The 26,456-nt window shown below is 43.0% G+C and overlaps 1 protein-coding gene across 1 annotated transcript in view; it reads left to right on the forward strand.

The window, feature by feature from the left end:
- The window catches only part of TLCD4 (TLC domain containing 4), a 63,961-nt gene extending 40,219 nt beyond the window's left edge, over nt 1–23,742 (forward strand). Inside the window, exons 4-7 of the mRNA XM_083157054.1 lie at nt 7,204–7,262; nt 8,568–8,662; nt 18,195–18,268; nt 21,118–23,742. Coding sequence (XP_083013180.1) covers nt 7,204–7,262; nt 8,568–8,662; nt 18,195–18,268; nt 21,118–21,433 — 544 coding nt within the window. The 3' untranslated portion in view covers nt 21,434–23,742. The remainder of the gene's footprint in view (nt 1–7,203; nt 7,263–8,567; nt 8,663–18,194; nt 18,269–21,117) is intronic.
- Nucleotides 23,743–26,456: the final 2,714 nt, after the last annotated feature.

The following is a 26,456-nucleotide window of genomic DNA, read 5'->3' on the forward strand; positions in this document are numbered from 1 at the left end:
GGTTGAAAAAATATGTTTTTTTCATGTTATTTTGGTAGCAATTTGGTATAGATTTCATTACATGGACTCCAAATTAGTGTACCATGCCCCATCCCATGGCAAGACGCCTCATTGCACTCAGCTGACTTTAACATTTCTTATCTGCATCCACCTGGATTGTAAAGTATGAAAAAATTCCCCATAACATATCTCGATCTTTTGATGTCAACCATCACCATGTCAACCTGTTGCTTATGCCGATCTTTTATCTATTTCGAACTTGTACAGGTTGACCTTGTTGGCGTTGTCCTAATGACTGACGACAGGATACTTTCTGCTGCGCCAATGGCACTCTATTATACTTTAGCTAGGATCACAGGCATCAGTTTTCCATTTCTCATGTACTAATGTGACATTGTTCTGGGACCTCGGGTACCAGTTACCATTGTTCTCAGTCCACATTGACCACTGTGACATTGTTTTGGGCACACAAGTACAGGTGGGCCCTTGATGCCTGTGCATAATGGCATATGTGGTTCTGCAACTGCCTTCATGCCATGGCAGCCATCTTGGAACTAGTTGTTCACCAACCTGACAAAATCTGGCATTGAATTATGTTGATACCTTGTCACAGGATAGAAACAGAATCTTGACAGCAGCATTCAAATGTTCAGAGTTGCAACGGATCCTGGTGAGTATTTTAACCCTAACCCACACCTCCTGCAGCCTAACCTTAACACTAAACATTAAAACCAACCCTGACTTCCGAACTTTCCATCTGGATTCTGACCATTGGAGTACATCAGGATTCTGATTGTCCGGATACCGCTGCTGTCATTCTCTCTGTCAGGATCTGGACCCCCCAGGATTCTTACAACCTCTACTTGTAACTCCCTGACAATTATAGATTTACAGAGAAGTTGGAGGGAATGAAACATGGGGCACTACAAGAATGACATACCATGTATTGGCATAGAAGAAAGGAAGAGTCATACAATATGTTTCTTTTCTTGTATGGGTCCAAATGCCTTTCTCTCTTCCGGAGTCTTAAGGCCCATACACGTTAGATTATCTTTCCAATCTGGCTGGTTGGAATGAAAATCTGGAATTTTTGGGGAGCAAATGGCAATTGACCATTTGAAAGGTATAAATCTTTCTACTACAGCTTTGAGGGATTATTTTGGCCCACACGCAACACTTCGAAATTCGCAGCATTACGTGTGGACTAAATGCCGCCTGCAGGCCCCCCCCTCGCATGCCAGATTGCCCGCACCGCTGCAATAGATGTTTTGACACCCACCATTGACCATTGAGTGATGTGGAAGGTACATGCATATCTAAGGGACTCTCAGGTCCCTTAGATATGCATGCACCCTCGACAGGAACAGGGCGGGTAGCTGATGCGATTTGCACAAGAAGCTTTTTCATGGGAACACCCATGGAACCCTGGCCGTTCCCATGGACGGTTCCCCCTGGCCTGCCGCCATCCGCCCCAACCCCCCCTCGCGCCCGCTGTCCTGGTTGCATGCGCCTGGCGAACACTCTGTTCGCCATGGCCACACTTACCGGACGCATGCACATTGGACTAGAATAACCCCCTTAGTAATCAACTTAATGTATACATATATTATTTCTTTGTTGAGGAAAAATGATCTAGTATGATCTACTGTAGTATGTGTTTTCCCTTTTGGGCGTAATGCCTCAGTTGGTATCCTACCGCACACAGCTGTGCACACTGACTAATCTCTGTTAGATACTACAGACCGATTAGTGTTGCTATTACTCAGTTATAGGTGCAGCAGCTGTGTTCCCAACCGCCTAACTGGGTGATTGGGATCTGGCTTATTGCCAGAGAGGTCTCCCATCCTGGGCAGTTCAGTGTGTGTGTGTGTGTGTGTGTGTGTGTGTGTGTGTGTGTGTGTGTGTGTGTGTGTGTGTGTGTGTGTGTGTGTGTGTGTGTGTGTGTGTGTGTGTGTGTGTGTGTGTGTGTGTGTGTGTGTACGTCACTCTTAATTCAACCCTTTGAGTGCCAACGTTGCTGTGAGCGATCCTCAAAATACCTGCTAAAAATGCCAGCATCGCTCACAGTGACTGTTATTTTAGTATAAATAAATACAGATACAGCCAAGTCATTTCATTTAAGTGTAGTTAAATATTGCACTCAAAACAAGTACAATCACTGTGAGCGACGCTGGCATTTTTAACCCAAATTTTGAGGAGCTCCCACAGCAACGCTGGTACTCATAGTGTTTAAAGGGTTTACTCAAATAGTTTGCTTGACAATTTTAAGGCCCATACACACTTGTAGATTTTCATTTCAAAGGACTTTGCCAAAATCTTTGATAGATTTATCTTTCACCAAAGTAGTGCATACACACTGAGCTATTTTCCCAAAGAGCAAGAGATTTTCAGGAGTTGAAAGACTTTGCTGGAAATCTTTCATATAAAAGGCTATTTACATAATGGACTGGGTTTGAACCCGCTGCACGGTGGAGGGGAGTGCTGCTGCAGCTCACCTGGATCCACGGTGGTGCCGTGTCGCTCCACGGTGGGGTGGGGGCTGGAGTGCGGCCACCACAGGGGGGGGGCTGCACGGGAGGAGTGAAGGGGGTGGATGCAGCCGACAAACTTCTCCATGGGGGGTTGCATGTGGGCACCACTCACCTGGTCACCTGGCTCAACTGCAGGGGGGGGGGGGGGCACCTGGTTAATAATAATAGTCATTGGTGCCCAGTGTTGCCAGTGATATATGCATTGCTGTCACATGCCAGCAATGCATATATTACTTGCTAATTAATAATAATAATAATAATAATAGTCATTGGTGCCCAGTGGTGCCAATAATATACACATTGCTGGCACAGGCCAGCAGTGTGTATATTACTGGCTAATTAATAATAATAATAGTCATTGGTGCCCAATGGCCCAATTGGCACAGGCCAGCAATGTGTATATTACTGGCTAATTAATAATAATAATAGTCATTGGTGCCCAGTGGTGCCAGTAATATACACATTGCTGGCACAGGCCAGCAATGTGTATATTACTGGCTAATTAATAATAATAATAGTCATTGGTGCCCAGTGGTGCCAGTAATATACACATTGCTGGCACAGGCCAGCAATGTGTATATTACTGGCTAATTAATAATAATAATAATAATAGTCATTGGTGCCCAGTGGGGCCAGTAATATATACATTGCTGGACTGTGCCAGCAATGCATATATTACTGGCTTTAAACAGAAACCATTGGTGGCCAGCAGTGCTCCGTTTTGGGCAGGGGGGAGGGGCGGGACCAGCAGGGTGTGTAGCTGGGTGGAGGTGTGTTAAGAGGGGCGGGGCAAGTATGGTGTGTTGCCGGGCGTGGGAGCAGGACCCCGTGTAAAGCCAGCCACAGCACAGCATAGCATCCAGCCAGATGGAGGAGATGAGCGGGGCGGCGCAGTGTGCGGACCAGGAGGGTGAGTGACAGGCGAGGGGGCAAGGAGGGGTGGGGGGGGAGGCAGCGGGGCATCCGCTGGGCTGAAAGTGGTTAATCTTTCAGCCCAGCAGCGTACACACCCGGCGATGATGGATGAAAAACCATCCATCATCGCCACATCTGCTGGTAAAACCAGCAGATGAACCACCTTGCTAGCGATGATGCGGGAGCGCACATCATCGCTAGTCGCCAATCTCTGGGGCATACACACTAGGCGATTTTCATATGAAAATCTCTCAAAACGTCTGTTTTGAGCGATTTTCAGCTGAAAATCGGTAAGTGTGTATTGGCCTTAACACCTATTTTGACAAATTCCCTAGGCACTCAAAGGGGGATATTTACTAAGATGTGTATTCTACTTCTTAATAATAACTGCCATCATCTGTGTGGAAACACCTTTCTCATCAATTAACTAGTTCAGGGGTTCTCAAACTCAGTCTTCAGGACCCCACACGGTTCACATTTTCCAGGTCACCCGGAAGGTGCACAGGTGACACATTTAAAAAGATCCACAGGTGCAGCTAATTATTTCACTTGTGATTCTGTGATGAGACCTGCAAAACATGTACTGTGTGGGGTCCGGAGGACCGATTTTGAGATCCTGTGAACTAGTTCAACACAGGTGGCAGCAATCATAAATTAAGAGGGAGGTCCAGAATCCAAGCATTTTGTACCTGATTAAAACGGTCACCTTGAAGGTTTTTTTTAAAGGCACATTGTTCATGACCTCTATTTTTGACCTTCATCTGCAGTTTTGATCTGTATACTCTCACTATGGGTGGGATGTACTAAAGGGAAAATGCGGTAAAACCCCGGTTTTACCGCATTTTCCTATGTACCATTACCCGGCCGCACGGATTTCGCCTTTAGGTGGCGATGCCCTTTAAAAGCCTATGGGCTTCTTTTCGCCGCAAACCCGCCGCCTCGTCGACCCCCCCCCCCCTTTCTCCCTCCCTTGGGCTTACCTTCTTGCAGGTCCTTCTGGACCCCGGAAGGTAAGCCCTTCCTCCCCTTAGCAATGCAGCCGGACGTCCTTCCGGCTGCAGGGGTGAGGAGGAGGCGTCGGGGACAGCCTGCTTAGCTGTCCCCGGCGTGAAGGCAGTTCAGACGGCAGGGAGGAGACGGAGACACCCCCCCCCCCCCCCCGCACACCACAGTACAGGTACCGTTACCGCACGCGATGCCAGCCGCATATGTTAGTACATATGCCCTGGCATCGCGGCGGGTGGGCAGCGAAGGGCGGCGATGTATATTAATACATCCTGCCCTGTGTGCATCCACTCATTGCAAACATAACAAGCATATTGCAAGCGTTTACTAATGCTGTATGCTTGGAAAAACCCCACAAAGGACGGCTCTCCCAGCAAAAGTAGTCCTTAGCGTTAGATCCTGTAAATTCTTCTATGCGTGAGTCCTTCTGCACTTGACTTAAGTGGCGCATGCACTGCGAGGGGTGATTGGAGGTATCCTTCTCAGTGGGAGACACGGAAAAAAGCCCATGGGCTTCTGTTAGGTAAGTGCATATAAGGTCCAGAATGTATCACATTATGGAGTTAATGCATGTGTGATAAATGGCCAAATCTCTGAAAACTGCATTTTTGGAGGTGTGGCCACAAAATATGCTGAGCTGCCTCCTGCCCTGTACCTTGGTTCTTCTGCTAATAACCAAGGTGTCATCATTATCATTGTGGTATGTAGGACATACAGAATCATATATAGCCCTTTGAACAAGTCCAGGGTTCTGGCTTTCTTGTAGTTCTCTATCTCAATAAGAAGCATAGTTACTGATAAGCAGCTTATCAGATCAGATCGCATGTGTTTTTGTGGGATCACGGGTCAATTTTCGACCGATAAAAACATCTCTAATAGGATACTGTGATAATGATCATTGGTCATTAATCACAATTTCAGGCCGTTTTATCAGACAAAATTGCTTCGGGACTGATTGGATACCCGCCAATAATGTATATAATGTAATATAATGGATGGTGAAATATAGGGTGAGATTTAATAGGATGAGAGATTCAGAAAGTGAGAGATTTGGGAAGAAATCTCCAGGTTTCTTTTAAAGCGGCAATCATTTACACTGCAAAACCAGTTTGATTTTGCAGTGTAAATGATTGCCGCTTTAAAAAAACTGGAGATTTCTTCCCAAATCTCTATCTTTCTGAATCTCCCATCCTATTAAATCTCACCCATAATGTTGTAGATTTATTTCTTTATTTGTTATGTATGCATTACATTTGTAATAGTCTTCATCACTTTTGCCCTATAACTGATTGTTGTACACAGGTTTAAATCTGAATAAATAAACCTAAAAATAGGTCCACCCCTGCGCATGGTGCTGTGCCTTCTAGTTATATGCCATACTCAATGAAAGAAAAAGGCTGGTGGATCTTTGTAAATTCCATTATCATACTCATTGATAGTAAAAAGCCAGGGGATCTCTGTAAAACCTATTAATCCTGCGTGCAAGCCAGAGATCTTTTATTAAGGCCCATACACACTGGCTGATTTTGAGCTGAAAGCAGCTCACTTTTACAGTTTGAGCCCCTTCAGCACAAAATCCGCCCAGTGTGTATGGCTCCCGCATCATCACCGGCCATCGCCGCTCCTCTGCTGGTATTATAAAGCTTTTTTGCTGTACTTACAAACATGAATCAGGCCCAAAAAGGAACATTATTTGGAATCACCAGTATAATTCAGAGCCACTGTATGTTCACCTTTTATAAAGTCTCTGGCATGGTTGTAGCTATAATTGCTGCATTGTTATGAGGCTCCAGATCAGTGTACTGTATAAGTTCCCGAAGTGCCTGTGTTCCCACAAGAGCATGTGACCGAAAAGGGTCACTCAAAAGGGGGCATGCCATTAAGTTGACTGAGGAGGGGGTGAGGTGACACAGGGATGAGAGGGAGTTAGGTGACCAGGGGTGAGGTTACCAAGGGTTAGGTGAGAGGGGGCGATAGAGAGGGTGAGGTGCCGGGGGGGGGGGGGGGGGGCGAAGGGGGGTGAGGTGATGGATTCGACAGGGGGTGAGGGGGCATGGGGTTACTTGAGAAGGGTGTGAGGCGACGGAGAGGTGCTAGGGGGAGGTGATAGGGGTCAAGAGGGACTGAGATCATGGGGGTGATGTGGTGAAAGTGTGGGGAAAGAGCAGTGGGTGGGGAGTCGAGGCAAGTCTTCTCACCAGCATCAGCGGGTCTCCTGGCCCCAGCTCCATCCGCTGCTCGGCTCATGCTCCCCGGCTGCTGTTTGGCACCATCTCCTCTGCCGCTGCTTTTGTCTTGATCCTCGGAACTCTCTCCAGGCCACTTCTCGGGAACTCGCTCCTGGCCGCACTACTGCTCTAGCCGCAGGATAGACTGGACCACTAGGGCCCTTCTTGCATTTTAAAGTGGTAACACTAGGTAATCAACTCCTAACTTTAATTGCACAGGCTGTATTTGCTAAATGACAGGAGTTGATTGGCTGTTACTTATTTATCCAATTTATATATCTACAAAGCTCAGTACATATCTGTCTGTCCACATACTGTATATATATATATTGTGTTACTGTAAATGCAAATTTTTTTTTTCACACTAAATATTCATTTTGGTTGGTTGTTGTTGAAGGCAGGAATGATACGTTGATATTTGGAAGCATGTAGACCAATATCAGGTTATTTGTAGAAAGCAGACATATTACCTATCATTCTGACAATCATTCTATGTGTCTCAGTCTAACACATTTATTTTCTAGGGGAGACCCTTATATGGTCAAGTTAAATGTCGCAATCACCTCAGGCTACCTCATCTCAGGTAATTTTTAACTATATATGTCCTATACTGTGCTTTTCAGTACATTTTTGAATGTTTAAAAGTATGTACTGCTACACCTTTCCATTTTGGGGGGAGTCCCTCCTGAGACCTTTTTACTTCTGTCAGTGGGGGAATCCCTGAAGTAAAGAACTAATAAAAAAGTTCTGAAATGTTGGAATATAATTCAAGAGTGATATCTGCACAAAATGAAGGGCGGCCAAGTGAGTATAATATAACAAAAATATTTAGTCAAAAAATGCTCACATACATCAAGACAACAGCAGTGATCATGGAACAAACTCAACCTCGGATTCAGCCCTAGTAATCCGGATGGTTTTTCTGACTTGGCATAGCCTTAGCAGCATTACCAGGAGGCTTGGAATGATTTCTAGACATTTGAAATGGTGCATGACCTCACCACTTCAAGCGTCTCATAGGCCACATCCAATATGTTTCATCATCAATGGACTTTGTCAAGGGTGTGTGTGTGTGTATTATATATATTATTTTGGTTACATACACAAGCCACACACGAAATGGTAAACTTGTATAATACCTCTTTCACACCGCACAAATAACCTTGGTCACCCCTAGTCGCCATGCAGTATGAAAGGGCCATGTTGAATATCCCGGGTCCAGCAACCCGGCAATCTGACCTGGGTTAAAAGCAGTGTTATTCCCGGGTTGGACCCGGGTTGCTGCGCAGTCTGAACGAGTAACCCGGGTTGAGTGGCAGCCTCCTTCCCCGCCCCACCTGATGCGCTGCCACTCCACCCGGCCCACCAGATGATGTCACAAAGTACAAACCCAAACAAAAATAATTAAAATTCTATCACTAATACCAAATTAATGGATTGTATAATAATATATTATTGAACTGGCTGTTAGGTATTGAATAATCAGTGGTGAAAGGGACTTGTTTGTCTTTTTTTTTTTATTACTTCACGTTTTAGCCAAAACTAGTCCAGTCGCAGACTGCCAAGGAGCTAGATCTGAGTCTGAAGAGGGAATCTGTTGCTTAGAATTCTGGCAGTGGAATCTTTTGTGACCAGTTTTCAGACACTCTGCCATATCTGTGTTAAAGCAGATTTGGATAATGTTCACATTTATTTTGTTGGGATTAATAATAAAGCAACTAAATCAAAATGGCCAAGTCTGATCACGCAAAAAGTTGTGTTTTACCACTATTTTGTCACTCGCAGTGAAACATTTTGAAACGAAACCTTCAAGTTTCATGTTTTTGTGTAATTATTATTATGCTTCTTGCATTGCTTTTTGTAAGTTACTGTGTTTTGTTTTTTGCAGACTTGTTGCTTATAATTTATTACTGGAAGGCCATCGGGGATAAATATTTTGTGACCCATCATGTGGCAGCTCTGTATGCTTACTACTATGTACTGGTGAGTGCTATATTAGCTTATACTGCAGTAGTACCGGCAGACAAGTTGGAAAGATTGGCCATGAATGAACTTGCTAGGCACAATGATCTAATTTGATGTGAGATCAGCATTGCTCTAGAGCACATAATGCCAAATAATACCTTAAATCCTAATTAGATTAACGGGATTAAAGCACTTTGTAAAGCTGGGTTTTATAAACTGATTGCTTCATTCATATACATTCATACATCATTTATCTGCCCTTCCAGTATCCAAAACCAGGAATACATGTCCGTTAGTAAAGAATACACGTACCTGAGGCTGGGGCTGTGTATGAAAATGTTCTATGACTGTAACAATCAATTTGTCATGCCTTCTCAAGCTAGTGCCATTAATATATTAAAAATGAAAAAAAAAAAAGACAAAGGTGCTGAAAAATCTCATTCTTGGTCATTCTTTATAAATATGGCTTGCGTTAACCTTTACTGTCAGACCAGGCCTGGAAAGCCTTGTGCAGTAAAGCATTGTGGGTCGTTCTGGCAGTGAAGGAACGGAGAATGTTTGCATGGAATGCTGAATCTCTTTCTTTCTGCCACCTGTGAAATGTACTAATAAATCTGTCTGCATGATAGCAATGTAACGGTATTTTAGAGGACATTTAATTGTGCACTTACTTAGGGGTAGATTTACTAAACAATTACAAATTCAGGAGTTGCCTATTACAACCAATCAGATTCTTGCTAGACTCTACTAAATGCATAAAAGCTTGAAACTTATTGGTTATTGTGGCCAACGCCTTCAGTTTCTCTATAGAAGCTTTAGTAAACCTAAACCTGGAGTACTAAGACTATATATATGTGCATGTAGTAGAGATAGTAACAGAAGTAAATAGTGCCAGGCGTTGCATGTGCTGAGGCCCTTATCTGTGCAAGCTTGAATTGTTGATGGCGATTTCATTTAAAATAAAAAAAGATAGAAATAAATGTGTACCTGTGTGTTTTATGTTGTGCAAACAGGGCAAAGTGCTGAAAATTATGTTTCTGGTCCTCACAATAGACCAATAATGTTCCTGTTTGTCTACCAAGCCATGTTTGTGTAATATATCTGAAATATATATAATACAGTATATAATCTAAATAAAAATATATACTATATTGTGGTACTCAGGGCCGAAACTAGGTGTTATTGTCACCCTGCACTGTGTCTGCAGCAGCCTGTGCCCACTCTTTTCCCGCTGGTGTCTGTACAGCAGTCTGATTCCCCCCTCAGCCTGTGCTGCCTCAGTGTGTATCATAAAATGTTATTGTACCAGTTGATGCCGCTCCCTCTATGCCTGCGGTGATGGCACGGAACTTGATCACAATCTTTGGACCTGACATCAGCTAAAGATTCGTCAGGGCAGCTCATCTCGGTGACCCCTCAAATCTGGCATCTATAGCCTTCCTGGCCCCCCTAGTCAATGAGGCAATGAGTTACTGTAGGATGTATTTTACCTTTCTGTTGCATCACGTTAATCTCTGTTGGGTGTTGTTAGATCTTGTTATCAGTAGAAATAGTACTGTGTGTCAAGTAACTGGTTCCCGGCCAGCTTCCAGACAAAATGTTGCTGTGAAATGTTGCATAGGATTTTTGTGAGCAGCTTGGAAATGTTGCTAAACAGGATGTTAAAAATGGTATGTGGTCCCTGGGTCAACAATGTCTAGGTCGAGTCACCAGGTCGACCAATAATGGTCGCCAGCCTTCAAATGGTCAACATACCCTAGTTCAACATTGACAGAAGTTCAACACAAGATTAAGGTCGACATGGGCAGGCTAGACACCAACAAGGTCGACATGCATTTTTTTGAGTGTATACCGACTTGGTTCATACTTAACTATCCAAGTGGGCATAGAGAGAGAACATAGTAGTGTGCCAAGCGCCGTGACACACCGTGCCTGAAGCAAGGCAAATGCAGCGAGCCATGCAAGGGGACATGGGTCACTTATACTGTGTCCATGTCAACATAAGTTGACAGACATCAAAAATGGTGAAAAAACTATTTCGACCTCGTGGGTGTCAACCATGCCCCTGTCAGCCTTAAGACTGTGTCGACCTTCTGTCAATGTCGACCATTTCAAGGTGTTGATCTAGTCACTGTCAACCATTAATGGTCGACCTTGTGACTGTCAACCTAGGCAGTGTCTATCTGTTATATTGTAACCCCACAAAACATAACTCTCTGTGTAGTTTATTTTATTTATTTATGTGCAGTTTCTTATATAGCGCAGCAGATTCCGTTGCGCTTTACAATTGTAGACAGTGATAAACCAAACTGGGTAACAACAGACAGACTTGGACGTAGGAGGGCCCTGCTGCAAGCTTACAATCTATAGGGACATACTGTAGGAGGGAATCACAAGGACAGGCACCAGTAATAACATAGCAGTCCCACCAATATAATACATAAGTGCCTCAGAGGGTTCTGCGTATAGAACTTAAATATGATAGGCTTTCATAAAGAGGTGAGTTTTCAAAGAACACTTAGTTGTTTGGAGGCCAGTGGAGAGTCTTATTGTGCATGGTAGGGCATTCGGTACTTGTGTACTTTCACGGCTCCCATCGCATGCCAAATGTAGTGGCATGCGATTTTTGCAGTTTTTAAGCATTTTTTTTTAAAATCGCATGCGATTTTGAACAGAAATGCCTCCAAATACATTGAAATTAGTATCAAACATGTTCAATGGCCCCCAAATGTCATTTTTGAGGCTGTACCACCCCCACTATCAACGCGAACCCGAAGCGTGGCGAGCCCGCGAGGGGCGGCGGTACGCGTCCTACTACCTTTTCATACCCCCACTATCCACGTCGGCGTGGAGTTGAGAATAGAAAGTGTGGCGAGCGCAGCGAGCCACCGAGCCCGAAGCGTGGCGAGCCCCGCGAGGGGACGCGGACACCTGTGAAGCCCACGAGGGGACGCGTATACCTGTGAAGGTATCCGTGTCCCCTCGCAGGGCTCGCCACGCTTCGGGCTCGGTGGCTCGCTGCGCTTGCCACACTTTCTATTCTCAACTCCACGCCGACGTGGATAGTGGGGGTATGAAAAGGTCGTAGGACGCGTACCGACGCCCCTCGCGGGCTCGCTGCGGTCGCCACGCTTCGGGTTCGCGTTGATAGTGAGGGTGGTACAGCCTCAAAAATGACATTTGGGGGCCATTGAACATGTTTGATACTAATTTCAATGCATTTGGATGCATTTCTGTTAAAAATCGCATGCGTTGCGATTTTTTCCTATACGATGGACATCGTGGGAGCCGTGATTGTACACAAGTACCGGGCATTCCATAGGATGGGAGCAGCCCGATTAAAGTCCTGTAATAGTGAACGGGAGCCAGTGATCTGTGCAGAAGAGAGTCGCAGATCTTGTACAGAGCTTAGTGGTCGAGATGGGAGATATTTTGTAATAAGTAAAGATATATATGCTGGTGCAGTATGGTTAATAGCTTTATATGTGAGTAGAAGTGTTTTATATTGAATACAGTAAAATACAGGCAACCAATGGAGGGACTGGCAGAGCGGATCAGCAGACGATGAGTGTCTTGCTAGGAAGATCAGCCTAGCAGCAGCATTTAAAATGGATTGTAGTGGCGAGTCTGTTCTGTAGTGGAATAGTTTGGTAATAAGACTGGAAGAAGCTGAGAAGGGCATCACAGACGACCCAAAATATTTATTTGTACAATTATCCCCGCAATTCCACAGTGACCCCTTGTCCAGTCCATTGAGGTTTTAGATCTACAGTTGGCATGTTGACTTCTGCAGCTTTACTGTTAGACTCCGGTCTCTGAGCTCTGGCACATTCATGGCCTCAAGTGAGAGCTCCATTCTATTGTTTTTTACTAGACATGGGAGAAGGGTTTGTGGCCTAAGTAAGAAAAAAGTCAGGATTTATTTAACTACTATTCATATTTTTTCATGTTTGTTTTTAAACAGATTTGTTACCCAGTTTAATCCGCAGCAATTAAGCATCACATAAAGTCACTTTAGATAGCAACTAAACTAAGAGGAATAACACTTCTCGCCAACCGTTTTATTCCCATAATTCAGATAACCTGTAAACATATTACTCACTACCCCCTCCCTCCATGTTTTCATGCTACTATGGAAATGTGTAGATATAAAACACAGTTGGTGGGATACATGATACAAGTGGGATGTACAGTACAGGGCTGCTTACTTGCACAAAATGAGTTATGGGTCTCTTTCTGCCTCTGCTGCTGTCTGCTGTACTGTGTGCGGCATCCATTCACCTCACGGACAGGGGCTAGGGGGGAGAGGGGGGGGGGTGCACGGAGGCACTTGGAGATGATGTCATCTCCAAGTGCCTCCCCCCATTTCCACCGCAGTGTAAACAGTGCACATCCTGGATCCGACCTGGCTTGGAACAGTGTTCCAAATACCAGGTCGAATCCGGGATTTTGGTGTAAAAAGGGTATTACCCTTACCAAGGCAAATAGATTGGAATGTGAATCTATAAAACAGTTTATTTAACTATCCATTTGAGAACCCTTTCCTTCTGGATATCACCATGTGAGTTGCACACAAAGTCATATGCGGACATTTTTTACTTAGTGAGCACACAACTGGGCTGCACCTCAATCTTTTACATATGCTAAATGGACATTTCTGAATGGCAACTGGGCAGCAGCAAGATGAACACACCCAAGAAAACTATCTCTTGGGTGTGAAGCCAGAGTTATTTTGGACTCCATATTCAGATGCATCTCCTGCATCTAGCACAGGGTAGTTGTAAGTGCCAATAGTAACGCCTGCTCTCCCATACAGCACAAGTTAATGTCCACATAGTAGAATGTGCAGCCGCATAAAATATGTCTGCACAGTAGGACGTGCATCTATTCGCATTAGGTTGGAATAAATTCAGAATGCTACTGCATTCAGGCCAGCATGCATCTCCCAATCCGTCCCATATCCTTTAGCTAAAATGGAACTGTTTTGGTCTCCTTGAGATTACATAGTCCAAAGGAAATAGGCCTCCGTATGGTGTAGGCCTATATTAATTTTTGCAAATCCCATTTGTAAGAACTGCAACTGGTCTATGTACACTGGACTGTACATAGGGGTATGCTGGTTGTAATGCCACACTTGATGGGTCAGCCAGGGGGTGGAACTAGCTGTGACCGGCTGTGTCTTCTTCACTGGTGGTGTGGGAGCTTCACTACTGCTTGGAGCATCTGGAACATGCTCTGAAAAGCAGCCGGTGAGCTGAACAGATGGAACCCCTCTCTGCCCCCTGGGGAAATAGTTATGATGGCAGGGCCTGGGTCAGCTGCTATGGACATTTTCCCCTTGTGAGGCTCCCGGTGCCCCCTATGTTGCCAGTGGTGCCACTTTGCAGTTCTGAATAAACTTCATGTACAGGTTTTTTGGGGGGTGTAGCCACACCTCTCCACAATTCGTGACACCCCCTCATTCCTTGGGCCCCTGCCCACTCTGCCTCCCCAGGGTTTTACGCAACTTGTGTTATGCAACCATACATACATAAGCTAATGTACCCCTTGCTGTACATAAAAAGGGTCGTATAAGCATATTGCGTACTCTTCCAGAATGTCCAGTATCCATCTGAGTAAGCAGACCGCCCTCCTGCATCCTGCCTACTTTTTTTGTGACGTGGGCATAATGGGTCCTTTGTGACACGGTTTGTTAGTAAAATGCACCAGTGGCCTGCCATTGTCACTCCTCCACTCCTGGAAATCCCAGCGGATCAGTCAATAAAGTGGATAGGTATGATTACAAGTCCATACTGCATGAAGGCGCAAGACAGCAATCCTTGGACATCCAAGACTTCTTTTATTATCTGTAATAAGTTACAGTAAAGGGTACATTATTCATTGCAATTTAGAAGATTTGAAGGGTTGATAAACACTGAAGGTATATCTAGACTCATTGATTATACAGATATTTTTTTACATCACTTGTGTATTATAGAATTAGTAATTTGTTAGTAATTTGCTCAGGGGCCAGAGTGCATGATGATAAATGTATCTAAAAGTGTTAACCCCAACTAATGTCCTCACTATCAGTACTTAATACTAAACATAAGAACACACTCTGTTGTTTGCTCTTTAACTCCTATATTCAGCTTCCACAAACATATAATAATAATAATAAGCCAGGTACTGACTTGTCTGCGTGTAATACTAATAGTGTAAGCCAAGCAGCCTCAGTGTTTGACAATGTGGATTTACCAGTATGTAACAGTACTGGTATAAAGACTGTTCATATCTGTTGGAGTCCCATCTTGCTTTTTAGGTTTCTATCCACTGATGGAGCTGTAAGTATGCCTTGCTAGTGTAGTAGCCTTTAAGTGGCAGGAGAATAAGGCCACCTGGATCCAGATTAGGTAACTACCGTTATGACAGCCATTGTTAAAGTACAACCTGGGTAAGGATAATTGCGGTTTTAGTTAAACGTCAACTTGAGTGGGTTTGGTACGAAATCTTAGCAGTCAGGATCCCAGTGGCCAGTATACAGGCAGATGGTGGTAAGCAGTTTTACCCAAACCTCCCGCCTAAAGGGGTGTACACACTGTGTGATTGCCTTGCTATTCAATTCCTATTCAATTGGGATCGAATTGAGATCGAATCATAAGGCAAGCAAAATGCATTCGATTTTGACTATACCGTACAGATTGTTCTATATAGTCTTGCCTGGGCAGTCTATTTTTCTATTCGATTTTGGGATCGAATTGGCATCGAATGCGTTTGAAACCCTTTCAATGTCTATTCGATTGTTACTATATAATTAAAATTTCTAATTAAAAGCTAGTCAGAATTGCACTGGGCATAACCTTCCCCCTAGTTGATAACCCCAACCCCTGTACATAGCTCCGGGATCTGAGATTTTGACCATTGGGATCTTGCTGTCTGTCTCCTGTCGGTATTTGATTGCATCCTGCCGGGGATGCCTAGTGTGTAGTTTCTAAGCCCATATAGATAAGGAATATTGAAGGAGTCAGCCTCTTCTCTGTGTTTATACTAGAAATATATTTCTTATGCCTATTTGAATGATGTGTCTTCCTTCACTGCCAGCTCTTTGTGTACCCCTTGTTTTTCCTGGTGTTTATTCCTTGGGAATGCGTTTATACTTTTTCACTTCTACTTATTCTTATTAGCTGTAGGTGATTTTTGTGTTGCTTTCAGTCTGTCTGTCTGACGGTGATGGTTGCTAGCTTGTGTCTGTGCTCTGCAATGTGGCCAACAATTAGAAAGTCCTGTCCATAAATAGTAGATATGTTTCAAATACACTGCATTTATGAAATATGATATATCATTATATTTTCAGTTGATTCGCAACTGCTTGTATCTTCTGGATTTTGCTACTGCATGCACATAGGGCCTAATTCAGGTGGTTTGCTAAAGCAAACTCCTTTTTTAATGACCAAAACCATGTGCACTGCGTTTGGGGCTGGTGTAACATGTACAGAGAGAGTTACATTTGGCTGGGATGTCTCTAAATCTAAATCGGAGTGTAAAAATAAAGCAGCTGGTATTTACCCTGCACAGAAACCGAATAACTCACCCAAATCTAACTCTCTCTGCGCATGTGACATCAGCCCTACCTGCAGTGCACATGGTATTGTCCATTAAAGAAAGAGTTTCCTTTTGCAAACTAACCTGAATCACCCTCATAGTGTTATGAAAATAATGGTCATCTAATACTGCTTTATTACCTATCAATGAAATGCATCCTTATTGGTGTGAGTAATATTTCAGATGATTAGGCCATTACAAAGTGAGGCCTTTTTTTCTGTTCAAAATGTAAAAAATGCAAATAAAGGTTGTTATAGTTCTTGCAGTTAACTCATACAATACATAACTGTTTTATCAGCTATCAATACATCCATAATTGCCTACCCTCCTGCATTCTGCAGGAGACTCCCTGGAATAACACCAATCTCCCTCTCTCCCTCATTAGTCTAGCAATCTCCCTCATTTCACCTAGCCCACATTACATGGTTACAAGGTAAATGAATGAGAGATAGATACATTTACATTGAATCATCAGCACCATTTTCCAGCACTTTATCAAGTATAGGATCTCTTACTAACTGCTTTGGGGCTCATCTACATTTGGATATAAGTCATTTTAGAAGATTCCTCTCAGATGTAGCAGTACACACCCACGCTTCTACGTGCCTCTTTGACAATCTCTTTTCACAATCTCTCCATATTTGGAACTAGACACGCCCTTTGGGTGGAGCATGACAAGCCCCCCTGAATGAGGTGCTGTGCAAAATTCTCCTACCAATTCTAATCTCCCTCAAACTAGTTTTCAAAAGTAGGCAAGTATGGTACATCTACAGTATCAATGAACGGTAGTGAATAATTTGGTACTGATGATTAATGTGAATTTGAAGGGGAATCACTTTGTGGGATTTTATTAACCACTCTAAAGAAGTTTGGGGGAGTTGCTACCTAACTCAGCCAATCAGATTTTCACATCATTTATCAAACTTTCTAGAAAATGGTAGCTAGAATCTTATTGGCTGCTATAGGAAATGTCTCCACTTGTCCCATTAATGTTTGATATTTCCCTTAAATATTATAGTCTTGTTTACAATAAATATGTTCAATAAATATGTTCACATCTTTTGCAAAAAACACCCTTTTCTGTAATTCCTGATTTGGTTCAAACTTTGCACCTTTTCTAAATAATGTTTTTTAAATTACTGTCTCATATCCAATTTTGAAACTATTCTTCTTATAACTTCTATTTTAAAATGGATAAAGTTCTTCGTATATTAAATAGGACAACTTCTCCCAAGGTACTTTATAGTCTGTATAAATGACTTCATAGTCATATGATTCTGCACTTTTTTAAAAAGGGAAATATAGTAAGTGCAAATTTATGTTTATACATCCTAATGAAGATATATTAAAATATCAAAACATTGATACTCTTAACCTGAGATCGTAAGTCATATTTATATTACCAGAGTACCGCCAAGTGTACACACATACACACATTTTATATATATATATATAAATAAAATATATATATATATATATATGTAAATAAAATACGGTGACACTCACAGGACTAATATACATCAGGTAAAAATAAACATGGGAGTCACCTCTCGATAAAGTTTAATTTTAACGGAATTGATTGAGGGCTGACTTACATGTCCATTTTTCCGAGGGCACCATGATTCGAAAAAATGTTGGCATCCACTGTGTAACAGTTATCCAGTTACATATTTATTCAATTAAAAATAATTAAACAGGCAATCCTTAACTATTATTTCCCCTTATTCTGTATCTGTCTCACTCTATTCTGTCCTTTGGTGTGCGGTCTCCTGTGATTATAGCCTTAAAATTGATAGTGAGGAGAGCGTTATCTCACGTGTACTACTCTGAAAATAGCATTACAGAGATGGTGACTTATAATCAGCCTGTGATATCAGCAGATGGTATAATACTAGTTCCAAAAAGAGGAAATACTGTGTATAATACATGTTTGCAACATATATTTTTACATCCTTGCTTCGCTTTCCAGGGTGAAGGAATGTTGCCATATTTTGGTAATTTCCGTCTCTTAGCCGAATTCTCCACACCCTTTGTCAATCAACGGTAGGTACCCTCTTTATACCTAAATGCTTAATTATGTGTAAAGTTCTCATTTCATGCTGTCTTTTGTAATGATTGTGGGATTTTTATGCAATATATCTTGTATCTGCTTGAAAGTGTGCCGACCACATTAAATAGTTGCTGATTAAGGGCCTGATTCAGACCGGATTGCTCATCTGCAAAGTTGCAAATACTGTAACTGCAAGTAGTTAGCCACTGCTCCTACAGAAAGGAAAGTTGCCCCATGCAAATCTGCGAATGAATTGGGAAAATATTGCTATATGCTATTCGGTTGCACATCCATACTCAGTTCTCAAATCATCAAATGATTTTTTCCAGTCTGAGCAAATGTAAGTAAGCTTGACCCTTCAACAACTCTGAAACAGAGACAGGATAATCGAAGCTGACGCTGACGTCACAGACCCTCCGATAAAATGCCTGGGCACACCTGCTTTTTTTAGACACTCCCAGAAAACAGCAGGCAATGAACACATATACAGTACTTGCTATTTTACTTTAGATTGTGGTCCATGGGTTCCCGGGGACGCATTCTGCTGCAGTCAATATAGAGTTAAAACTGATTTAATAGTTTTGCCACTAGTGTCCATGGATATCCCAGCAGATCCTGCTGCCACAAAGGCCGGTGAGAAGCCCCGGGCTTTGTCCTTCTTGTACACCTGTGGCCTGGTGGGGAGCCACTATTCCTAGCTGAAAGTCTGGACTTGGGTAAGAGCACCAATTCCCGCTGCTTCTCTAAAGCTCCGCGGCACTCTCTAAAAGGAGACCACTGCCAACCAGTGCTGGGAAGCAGGAGAGTGGCAGCACCAGGGAGCACAAGAGCATGTATCTGGGGAAATGTAGAGTGCCAAGAACAGGAGGCCGATGCTGGAACGAGACCGGCCTCCTCCTCTCAATTTACCCCCTTTCAACCTCGTAACCTCACCCCCTCTCGTCACCAATCAACTTACACCGTCACCTCACCTCCTCTAGTCACACGTCAACTTACCCCATCAACTCACCTCCTCTCTCCTCTAATCACCTCACCCTGTCACCTTATCCCCTCTCCCCACCCGTTACCTCACCCCCTCTCTCCACCCATCAGCTGGCCCACTCTCTTCCACCATCACATTGCCACCTCTCGCCGCCTTTCTCTTTCTCACCTCTCTATCCTTCCCTAACTCGTCTCTTTCCTCTTTTCACTCTCTCCCCGTCTCCTCTATTTCTCTCTCTCTCATGCTCTGCTCCACCCCGTCTTTGTCTCTTTCTCTTTCCCTGCTGTCTCTCCTCTTTTTCCCTATCCCCTGATCTCTCTCTCCCTTTGCCATCCCCCTCTCTCCTTTACTCCCCTGCTCTCTTCCCCCTGCCCCTTTTCTCTCAACCCTCTCTCACTACCTCTCCTTCCATCTCTCCTCCTTCTTTATCTCTCTTTCACTTGATGCATGGAAAGTGAAGCTGTACATTAATTGGTAGTCTGTGTGCAAAAAGTGATACTCCAAAAACCCTCACATTAACCTGTTCATTTCCATGTTGATCTTGTGCAAGTCGACCTTTTGGGCTAGTCGACTAGGTTGACACTTTCAACCTTTTTACTGTCAAATTAATGAACCATACACTTTTTCCTACAGAGGAAACAATATGGAGGACGGCTGGCTGACAAGAATAATCAGTAAATAAATATTGTTAATACTGTACATATTAAATTAATATCATAGAAAAGAATGGTATATATATACTAAAATAAATAAATAAACAGTATTAATATAGTAATATGCATATGACATAACACACTAAAATGTTAAAGATAAAATTGACTTAATGTAGGATAAAATGTTCAATTAGCCACTTATTTACAAACAGGCAATGTGTTTTTTTCTGCAGAGGAACTCAGATGTTAGGTCCTGAGTTACGACTTTCAGATCGCAAATGCAGGGTCGCACAGGACTTTTAACTGGTTCAGTCCCGATGCGACCCTGCATGTGCGGTCTTTTCACACTGCGAACCGATAATATTACCAGTTCTTATTGCCATGTTGCTACCCGTTTGCGGCACCTGGTAACCCCTTTAGCATTGCACTAATTACCGTGTTGAACTGGTAAGAAACCGGCTTGTACCCGGTAATTAGTTGCAATGTGAAAGGGGTATCATAGTCCTGCAGCAAAATTCGAGCGCCGGGAAATCTGTCAAAAGTAAATCCCTCAAAGTGCCTGAGGTTGGACACAAATTCCACCCTTGCTTTGAAACTTGCATCTTGGGGCAGAGGGAGGTACAGTAGTGGCAAACAGCACCAGGTGGTGGCCCACTCACAGTAGGTTGTGCCGATTCACTCCTGCCTCAATTTGTGCACACACCTATGCTTGAACTATATGGGGACATATATCAAAGCTTGGAACAAGATAAAATACCAACTAATCAACTTCTAACTACCACTTTAACTCTTTCAAAGCTTTGATAAATCTCCCCCCCTAAATGGATGTTTGGTCCTCAATAGAGTAATGTACAGTATGTGCTGAATTCCTAAGTCCATGCACAGATGAGCACAAAGATGCAAGTCCTTGTAATAGCTGCCGCCCAACAAGCTGCAGCCCCATGTGACCAGCATCAGGCAGTTTAATAGTAATTTGCTGTATACTGATACTTAATTCATGAACAATGCATAGTTCATTTTTAACTTTACCAATGAGAACATTTTTTTTATTTATTTTATGCAAATTTCCTTTTAAGAAACTGTTTGAAAACACGTGCTAATGTACCAGCAGATTAAAGTGTGATTCTTTTGATGATTTGGTTGTTTTTTATTATCCATCAGATCTATACAGCCTTCATTACTCTTTACTCTTTGTTACGTTTTGCAGGTGGTTCTTTGAAGTACTGGGATACCCCAAACATACTCTGCCTAACATGTTGAATGGAGTCCTGATGACCGTCGTCTTCTTCATTGTCAGAATAGCAGTCATACCCACTTATTATAGGCGTGTCTTCTCCACCTTTGGGACGGAGGCATTTCACAGACTGGGTCTAGGTGCACAGTGTGCCTGGATCATCTCCAGCATCTCTCTGGATATAATGAACGTCATGTGGATGATGAAAATTACAAAGGGATGCTACAAAGTTCTCTATCACACTGATGGCATGTTGACCAAAACTCAGAAGAATGGGAAAGCTGAATAGAAGTAACATATTTTCTTGCGTCTTCCATCCATCAACCCGCATGTCCATTTTTTTTCTCTCCCTCTGACAAAAATAATTTAATGAACTTCCATTGTTACCTCTTTGTAAACTCCATCTTGTACCCTGAGCTTCCACAAACACACTAGTCCAAAGAGGGAGAAGATTTTTGTTCCGTATAGATACCCCAGGTCGTTGATCAGCAGCAAGCTCTAGTTTTGATTTAATAAGCATCCTGTAATACTGATAGAAGGATACAGGTCTTTCTAAAAGAGTGATAGGAGTACTGGCTGACAGGAAACACATCGCCCATCTGACAGGTCTTCTTGGCTTGGCGTTATGATATGAAGCAATCTTCAGATTCAACTAGCGGAATGAGTTTATAATTAAAATTAAATCCCAAAAGAGTGAATATTTACCTCCTGTTCTTGCAGATCATTGGAAAGACTTGGTGGGTTGAATTAAAAGGTCCTTTTATCTGTGGATACAGAGATTACACTTAGATCCATACTCTACTGGAATGTTTGGGAGACTCACAAATTTCTCATAAGACCCACAAACCTCTAGATGGGTTGGCCACCCACCCACTTCCTTGTGAAATAGGTGGGATTTGCCACATCATCATAGCCTCGCCCTCTGTATGCAATGCCTCCATCTGCAGCATGGGGCAAAGCCAAATTACCCCATTTGCCACCTAGCACCCCCACAGTGGTCACCTTTATCTACCCAGGTCTCTAGAGGATTTTAAAAATATTGACAAGTATGCCTTATAATCACCCTAATAAAAAATAAACGTGGATGCCATAGTTTTTTTTTAGCAGGGTCACAGTGTAGGCAGCATTACGCGAACATATACTCCTAGTGCTAACATCACAGATACTGTATTCTATGGGTCTCACTTCTTTCCATTTTACACCAACAGTATCAAAGTCATGTCCAGCACCTGTTTTCCATGGGTTTTCCCCACATTTAATAAATATTACCATTATATAAGCATTACACAGCTCATTTCAGGCTTAAGTTATCCACATATACAGTGATTCGTGAATGGTATAATGTTTTCATTGAACTATTTCATCAAAATGCTCTGAAAGTTCTATGTACCCGGTACGATGCGCGCTCCCGCCCACATCCCATTGCACGGCACACAGTATGTGCTGCCCGTACTTTTTAAACTAGATTGCCTCGAATCTCCTTCCAAATGCACGGTGCTTTAGCACATCCTATGCGTTTTGAACTAGATGTGATCTAGTTTAAACCGCACGGTGCGCATTGCACCATGTATGGGCACCTTAAGTCTGATACACTTGAGGGTTCACATGGGCAAAAAAGAGTCCCCCTGATTATGATTACTCAGTCTGGACACATTCTATGGTCATCTAAGATCTCATCTAATATGGACACATCATATACAGTGCTGTGTTGGGCCTTTATTGTAGTTATAATGTACCCAGCACTCTGGGCATGGACATATCTCTTGATTAATAATGTTTCCATTTTGTACCCAACATAATTGAGGATGTTACTGTAGCTTTATAATAGAGATGCCCTGCTTGTACGTGCCTAATATCATGTACTATCAGACGCAGAATTGCTGTATTGCTGGCAAAACAAAAATAGTAGGCAGGCTTGGCCACCATATTTGAGGGACATTTGTAGGCACTTACACAGGCCCTTATTCTGGTTGACTCGCTCAGCCGCAGATTTGGACGAGGGCCGATGTTTTGCGCATGCGCAGCAGCATTTCTGAGCATGTGTATACGCTTCCCAGGAAAACGCTAGACGTACACATGCAAATGTGTGCGGGGTCGGACAGCTGACATAAGCTGACCGCCCAATTTCCTGCAATTCTACATGCATATGTTAGAGTGGTCTGGATCACCCTTACATATGCGTGCGCCTTCATCATCATTCGATGGTCAGCGACAATCGAAAGATGGGGGAGGTTCCCACTGGCATGCGAATGGATGTTCATGTAAAACATCCATTCGCAAGCCTTGCGAACGCATCCTGCTTGTGAATGGATGGCGCCAGCTAACCATTCGCAAGGTAGGGTTAGGGTGACTCGCAAGCGAGTCAACCAGAATAAGGGCCAAAGTGTAACATTGGGGCTGATGGAGAGTGAGTACTATACAGTAGTATAATAGTATAGGTACTTATGTAGTATCTGGGCTGCCGATTTTTTGATTGTATGCCTTAAGTTAAGGCATACAATCAGATGCGATGCGATATCGCATCGCATCGCATACGACCATGCGATGCGATGCGATGACCCGATTTTTCCATAGGATTCAATGTTAAAATGGACTGAGTCCATTTTAACATGGAATTCAATGGGAAAAAGGGGTCCTTTTCATACCCCTACTATCCAAGTGGGCATGGAGTTGGATATAAACCTGTGGCGAGCGTAGCGAGGCACCGAGCCCGAAGCGTGGCGAGCGAAGCGAGCCCCGCGAGGGGACGGTATTCTGTGTCCCCTCGCGGGGCTCGCTACGCTCGCCACGCTTCGGGCTCGGTGGCTCGCTACGCTCGCCACAGGTTTATATCCAACTCCATGCCCACTTGGATAGTAGGGGTATGAAAAGGACCCCTTTTCCCATTGAATTCTATGTTAAAATGGACAGAGTCCATTTTAACATTGAATCCTATGGAAAAATCGGGTCCATCGCATCGCATCGCATGCGATATGGTCGGGTGCGATGCGATGCGATGGACCCGATTTCAAAATTGGCAGCCCAGTTACTACATAAGTACCATAGTATATTCATACAAACATAGAATTTGATGGCAGATAAGAGCCACTTGGCCCATCTAGCCTGCCCATATACATACAAGCATACTTCTTTTTGTTTGGGGCCAAGTTACCTTCTAGTACATTTTTGAGTTGTGGTGGGAAACGGGAGTACCCATAAAAAAAATCTCACAGACATGGGGGAAATATATAAACACCACACAGTTAGGGACAGGATGGGAATTAAACCCAGGACCTCAGTTCTGTGAGGCAGTAATGCTAACCGTTATACCATCCGTACTATCATAAAGTAAAACGCACATGTGTGCTATTGCAGCTATTGAGTGGCAATAAAGATGTGTTAATGGAAGGGCAAGATCTGCCGATGTTCATATGACATATGCCATACACCCATTAAGAGACAAATACATGCTGGTGACAATAACTAGGTGGATATGCAGAGGTGTATGATTAATATGATGCTGGTTGCACACATTATGATACAAAAAAATGTAGAAAATAAAAAGATTTTGGGAGAGTTTTCCCATTTTTTAAAAGTGGCCATCAATTACATGGCAAAATCAATCTGGCTTTTTAGTGTAAATGATTGCCGCATTAAAAAATTGGGAAAGCTAAAAATCTCTCACTTTCTGATTCTCACACCCTGTTATATTTGGCCCATAGTCTGAGATGGAATTATTTGACCCTCTTGCTGTCTACTTACTGGACAAATAGGGAATTTGCTTTGGAACAAATTGGTTCCTAAGCAAATTTGGTCCTCTAAACACCGCCCACATGACCGCCCACCCCTGCCTGCACACTGAATATGCCCGCACACATACGAATGGATGTTTTGCATAAACATCCATTTGCAACCTTGCGTGCGGGGGGTGAAACTATTCGATGGTCGCGGACCATCTAATGATTTGTACAACGCTCGCAGATCTAAGACACCTCTCTGGTGTCTTAGATCTGCGGGCTTCCTGTACGGGAAGAGGGTGGGCAGGAACATCCACTGGCATCAGCTGGTCGTCGTTATTATTCTTTATATGGCGCCATAAGGGAACTGCAGAGCCCAATTACAGAGCACATAAACAAATAAGCAAATCTGTGACAGTTGAGGACAATAGAGGACAAGTTCAGGGTACATAAACATCGCTGCATCAGCAGAGGACACTGGAATAAGTATCGGCCTGGCAGAAAACTCTAACTGCCTACCTACACTGATATCCTAATGGTGTGTGCACACGGTGAGATGTGCCGTGCGATGCGATCCCCTATACCATTGCATCGCTCGGCATGCATGCGACGGCATACAATTTTGACTATATAGTGCAGATCTGTTCTATATAGTCAAGGCAGCCAAGACTTTCTGCAGTGCGATACGTGAGCTCAAATTGGGATCGCAAGGGTTAAAACCCATGCGATCTGCGTGCGATACCGATGCGATTGTGACTATATAGTCAGAATGGCAGGGTGATTGTACCCGTGTGTACGCACCATTAGTCTTTTTATTTAAGTCTAAAATAATTATACAGCTTTAGGACGAACTGACTTTATATTGGATTGGCTTCAGTAATGAGAAAAAAAATGTAGTAACAGATCAAAGAACAAATTAAAAAGGGCCTGTAATTAAATACGGCATGCTCTCCTAAATTAATTATCCGCCAGCCTAGGAATATAAAAACCTCAATAACAATACAGTATTATTAGAACTCATGGGAAGCGTATAGTATTTAGCCTTTAATAATTCAATCAAAGTGTATTTCTTCAATCATACAGTAAGACACAGATACACCCCCCATTCTCAAAAGTTAATTGGGCCTTTACCATTCAGTCTCAATAAGACAGGTGTGCCTTGCATATTAATTCCAATATCTCCTATTGTGAATAATTCATCGGGCACGGGTTTAGTCTCGGATATTATGTAAAATCATTCAAAAGTCATAGAGGAAGAAATCTATTACCGCGGCATTTCCAGCAGGTATTCTGAAATATTCACTCAGGTTTTTTTGATAGTGTGTTTTGTTTTATGCACTTCCCAACTGAAACGGTTTTATTAGAAGGTAGGAATATTCCTAGCATGTTAAATAGTAGAACTCCACTGATCCTAAATAATTAATATTGCTTTGCATATTTAATGACTTTCACCTTCATTTACATTGGAGGGCAATTAGAACATTTTCCATCACATCGATTGAAGTTTTTCTGTTGTGTTACGCATAAACTCAGCTCTAAAGGGGATTCCGTTTTATTTATTTTATGACAGTGCTTTGATGATAACATGTAAATAGA

The sequence above is a fragment of the Crinia signifera genome, chromosome 8 (assembly GCF_055691185.1).
Source record: "Crinia signifera chromosome 8, ASM5569118v1, whole genome shotgun sequence".
Classification (NCBI taxonomy): domain Eukaryota; kingdom Metazoa; phylum Chordata; class Amphibia; order Anura; family Myobatrachidae; genus Crinia; species Crinia signifera.